This window comes from Rhopalosiphum maidis, chromosome 1 (genome assembly GCF_003676215.2).
Source record: "Rhopalosiphum maidis isolate BTI-1 chromosome 1, ASM367621v3, whole genome shotgun sequence".
In the NCBI taxonomy this organism is placed as follows: Eukaryota; Metazoa; Arthropoda; class Insecta; order Hemiptera; family Aphididae; genus Rhopalosiphum; species Rhopalosiphum maidis.
This window is the reverse complement of record NC_040877.1, coordinates 30,275,556-30,280,570: the sequence shown is the minus strand read 5'-3', so window position 1 is coordinate 30,280,570 and position 5,015 is coordinate 30,275,556. Positions and strand designations below refer to the sequence as shown.

At 26.6% G+C, this 5,015-nt stretch overlaps 1 protein-coding gene across 1 annotated transcript; it reads right to left on the bottom strand.

Moving 5' to 3' along the window:
* Positions 1–1,790: 1,790 nt before the first annotated feature.
* LOC113549254 (multifunctional methyltransferase subunit TRM112-like protein) lies at positions 1,791–3,022 on the bottom strand. The gene is made up of 4 exons (XM_026950463.1): positions 2,661–3,022; positions 2,453–2,554; positions 2,247–2,339; positions 1,791–1,999 (listed from the first exon to the last, which is right to left on the bottom strand). Exons 1-4 carry the CDS (start codon positions 2,736–2,738, stop codon positions 1,904–1,906), a joined length of 369 nt encoding a protein of 122 aa, XP_026806264.1. The 5' UTR covers positions 2,739–3,022; the 3' UTR covers positions 1,791–1,903.
* Between the last annotated feature and the right edge of the window lie 1,993 nt (positions 3,023–5,015).

Sequence of the window (5,015 nt, the reverse complement as noted above, 5' to 3'; positions counted from 1 at the left end):
ATTCGATATTTATTTTCTTATATTACTAATATGGCTATATATATTATGTATTAGTTACATTGATGACATTTGGACATTTGGTATATACCTAAGTCATAAGACGTATTTTATACGCGAGAAAGTATCTATACATAAATATTATTATAGTCGATCGACGTTTGCGCGTTCTCGCTTACAATGTGGAATAGGCCTACCGGGGACACCACAATAAAAAAAACGCGGCTCGTGTAATACCTCATAAATAACACAGACGATGGTAAAATTGTTAATGTATGTCGTTTAACAATAAAGGTGGTGAGGAAAATTACACAATAACACGGTTATCTTACTATCTTAGTATTTAAGTATCAATTAAATAATTGTTTTATATCAAGAAACGAGAAATATTAACGTTTTTTTAATATAGGTTTTACCATAGGCGTAAATTTGCCATTTAGAAGAGGGGGGATAAAATTATAAATAAAAAAAAAGGTCTGCGAAACTCTATACGCCCCTCCCCCAAATTTACGCCCATGGGTTTTACCAGTGGCGGATTAAGCTATTTGCTTTCCTACAAACAGGAAATTTGCCGCTGTCTCAAATTATAATAATTATTAGAAGTATAACTGCAATCTGCATTTAACATTGTACATAATTGTCATTTGTACCTACATAATTAAAAAAATATTTCAGGATAAAAATTTAAAATAATTAAAAAATATAAACTAATTGTCATTTGTATATAATTTAACATTTTTTCAATAACATATTATAAATGACAAATTACAATTATTTTAAATTTTTACCCTTAAATATTTTTTAAATTATGTAGGTACAAATGACAATTACTGACAATGTTAAATGCAAATTGCAACTATACTTATAAATATGTTAAAAAGTGTTGCATAGATAAATGTAATGATTATATTTAATTATGCAAATCATACTAAAATAACGAATAATGTATTTAATTGGTATGGGGCTTTTTTCCTAGATTGGTTCAGAGTTGGTTCTATATTAATTACAGACATGTTTAGATATTGTATAATATACTCTAAGATTTTATACAATACACACAAGTAGGATGAAATGCTTTTGCTTTAGAATGGTACCTATTATAACATATTGTAAGCACCAACCTCTTTTAAAAATCTTAAAAAAACAAAAGTCAAAACCAATCGTTTTTTCTTAGACAACCATATCCATTTTTACATTTATGTTATCCACAACTAAATAGTCCAAGAGGCTGGAGGTTGTAATAAGGCTTACATAAGCAAACATTTTTTTATACAATTATATTTTTTAAATTTAACCTTATTCATATTATACTATCAGTGACTGACAATAATAGTTCATATCACATAAGTATACAAATTATAGATATTTTAATATACATAAGTACATAACATTTGTCTAATATTTTAGTGTAGGAAATTCATTGATTACTGGTAACCTAACCTTATATCTTAGATTTTATTTTTAAGCAATATAATTTGAAACTGATATCAGTGCTATTCTATATTATAATCTTTAATAAAATCAAATCAACAATCCTAATAGATAGATTTAGCAATACATTTTTATTTATAAAATTGGATATTTGACCTGAGATATAATGTCTATGAAGTTTTCTTCAATAATTTACAAGTTCTTAGTTTAATTTAAAATTTTGGTATATTTAGCATTTATCTTGAATTTTAGTTCACCAAGAAGCGCTATAAATGGTTATAAATTTAAAATTGTAATTTTACTAAAAATACCATACACATGTAAATAATATATACTACACCACTGCTATGAAGTAATTTTATTTTAATTAGTAGTACACAATTTTAAATCAAGTTATATAGTTTATTAAATCATATAAAACTTGGATGAATAATTTTAACATAAAGCAAGAAGTTAAATAAATTGATTATTATATTTAATCCTCATCTAACAGTAAGTTAGGTACACCATCTGATATTGGAAACGCTCTATGTGATTCTGGACATATAAGTTCACCATTTATAATGTCTACCTAAATAAAATAAACAAGTGTTGGAATATTAATAATTATTAATTACATAATAAAATAATTGTATTTTCAAACGAAACCAATAGGTAAACTGAATTATTATATGATTGGACCTTGACATAAATGTGGGTTACACAAACTTTTTTATTAGGCCAATAGATAAAACATAATACTGGAATAATGTGTCTTAACTTAAAAAAAAAATAATAATGATAGTATTTAAGTATTAAATACATCAGTCCAGACTTACTTCCATGAGTAGATGGTGTACTTTTTTGAGATATTCTTCATCGTTTTCATAGTTTTTGATTAAATCTTCAGATAGGTCTTTGCCATAGCCAATCTAGAATAAAAACAAAAATAAACCCTTGTAAAATCAATTAATATTATGGTAAATACTAAATAGATATTATTTGATTGCATAATAATAATACCAAAACCACACAATGAACGTACCTGCTTAGCAGCATTTACAAAAACTTTCCAATTGATATTCCCTATTATTTTTTTCACAAACTCCTTGTTGAATTCTGATTTGGATATCTTAATTTCTTTCGCCTGTCGAAAATAACGTATAAAGTAAGAACACGCAACATTACAATAAGGAGACAGTATTCAAAAAATGTCGACAACAGTGAATAAAAATAACAACGAAATCACTCACGACAATGCGAAGCGGATATCCTACTTTGACTCCTTCCAGACTTTTGGACGACAGCATATTGTGGGTAAACAGTTTCATAGTTGATGATCGCGTGGTGAAGCTTAGCGTATTGAAAAAATTAATTATAGAACAGCAGCCAACAGTTCGATACACCAAGTAAAACGCTCAAAACGGTTAATAAATATTATGATTAATACGAGTACTTAGTAGTAACAAGTAGTAAAACACTAGTAACAGTATTAAGGAGTAAGGTACATGTGACTGAAATAAACTAGTAAACAGTGACAACACAAGAAACCCCCAAATCATAAATCGCGGATACCGGCAAGGCAGCAATACTGCCAATACCACAGCAAGTATAACAGAGTACAGGACACAGGCGCAGACGCACAAGAGCGGCCACTCACAATATGTGTCACACATTGAAACATTTAGTTATTAATTAATGTAAAATCGTATCTATTTTCGTTTATGGATTACAGTACACGATTATTGTGAAACCCCCTTTCCTTAAAATAAATGGCGACACTGTTCTCCTATTGTTCCCACTAAAATTCCAATTTCAATTGAGTCCCATAGTCCAAATACTAAATTTTAAATAGTAAATTACGATTTTCACGATCATTATTATTTGTTATATTATATTGTTATTTGATTTGATTTATAAATGCAATTGAAGATGAGGTTGGAATTCAATTGAAAGTTATTTTTAAAATGTATGTTTTAATTACCCATGTAGTAATCTTTTTGACAAGACATTCATAGTTAATTAATATTAATTAAAGTATGTATATTATATTTGCTTTAGAATATTTAGCTACAAATAAATTTTTCAATAAATCATTAATTTCTGAAAAAAGAAATCGTAAATAAAGCAGTTTTTAAATATTTATGTAATCTTTTTCATTAGTCAATAGTCTTCAAACATCCTAGCCATCCTACATTCCTACGTAGTTTCATAATTAATAACTATATTAGGTAGGTATCAAGGCTGGACAAGTTAACTAATTATTTAAACTCGTTAAGTTAATACAGAAAAATGTAAGTTCAGTTTAAAGTTAAAAGTTACTTTTTTTATTTATTTAACTCGTTAAAAGTTAATTTGAAAAAAAGTAACTTACCTTAGTTAAAAATAAGTTAGTTTTTTTTTCGTGTAAAATTAATTACACGAAAGGTCACAGGAAACAATACGAACAAAATTTTATGAACAAATAATAATTGTTAACGACACAACGAATTTATAATAATAATAATATATGTTAAAATCATTCTGGGTTTTCTCGATAAGTTAGAAGTTACTTGTAAAAATAAAAGTAACTTGTTGAGTAACTTTGTTAAATAACTTAACTTTAATTTTTTTTAACTTGTTAATGCCCAGCCTACTAAGTATTATAAAATTGTTCATTGTAATCTTATTGTTCTTTAAAAATGAACATTTTTATTTTTTTAATTTCGACTATAATAAATAATATTGTTCAATGTTTGTTTATTTTTAATATATCTGAAAATAAAAAATGTTCAGATTTTCTGTGGCCTGTGCCATAGGTACAAAACTAGAAAGCCAGTTGATGTGCTCAGTAGTCAGTCGAGGTACTATATTATATTGTAGTAAGTTACTGTATTTTTATAGTTTTATTATTCTAAGATTAATTCTTATAATCTTATCTAATACCTGTCACGGAATATTAATATTAATTATACATATGTTATTATAGAAATAATGTATATTCACATCACTGCAGCGACTGTGATAAATTATTTAAAACTTTAAAAGTAGTCAAAATGTCAACAAAGTCAATATAGCCATTCGTCAATATTCCTCATAATAATATATATCACATAGTTTATGTGTTGATTGTTGGTACTTGTCACTCAATATTTAATAGTTAGTAATATTACTAACATTCTGTATTTCTCTTATTTACTCATTAGTCATTTCTGACTTCCCGTGATGAACATCGATGACCAACCTCAGGTTGTAGTTTGAAACGTTTTTGACTTTTTGGGTTTTCACCACGATTCATTTATTTTTACGTTTTATCCAAATCCCGTGTAATAATTAGAATAATATCAAATATTATAAATGATAGTATATAATATACTGTATATTCTACCACAGAATATTCTGTAATTCTACTGTATATGCTATAACATTTATACTATTAATAGTATTTGATAATATGAAGTGTTATCGATTATCGATCACTCGCACAAATATAAACATTTTAATCGTCTATACTCTATACTATATGCATGGTTGAAATATACATATACACAATATTTCAACCATGATTATATGCTATTGCCCATTACTATATTATAGTAACACTTCATATCTGTGATCACTTGTAGGAC

Coding starts and splice junctions, on each gene's coding strand:
- LOC113549254 (XM_026950463.1), bottom strand. CDS start 2,738: ATGAAACTGTTTACCCACAATATGCTGTCGTCCAAAAGTCTGGAAGGA. Junction 2,555..2,660: donor GATATCCGCTTCGCATTGTC/GTGAGTGATTTC, acceptor TATTTTCGACAG/GCGAAAGAAATTAAGATATC. Junction 2,000..2,246: donor TACACCATCTACTCATGGAA/GTAAGTCTGGAC, acceptor TATTTTATTTAG/GTAGACATTATAAATGGTGA.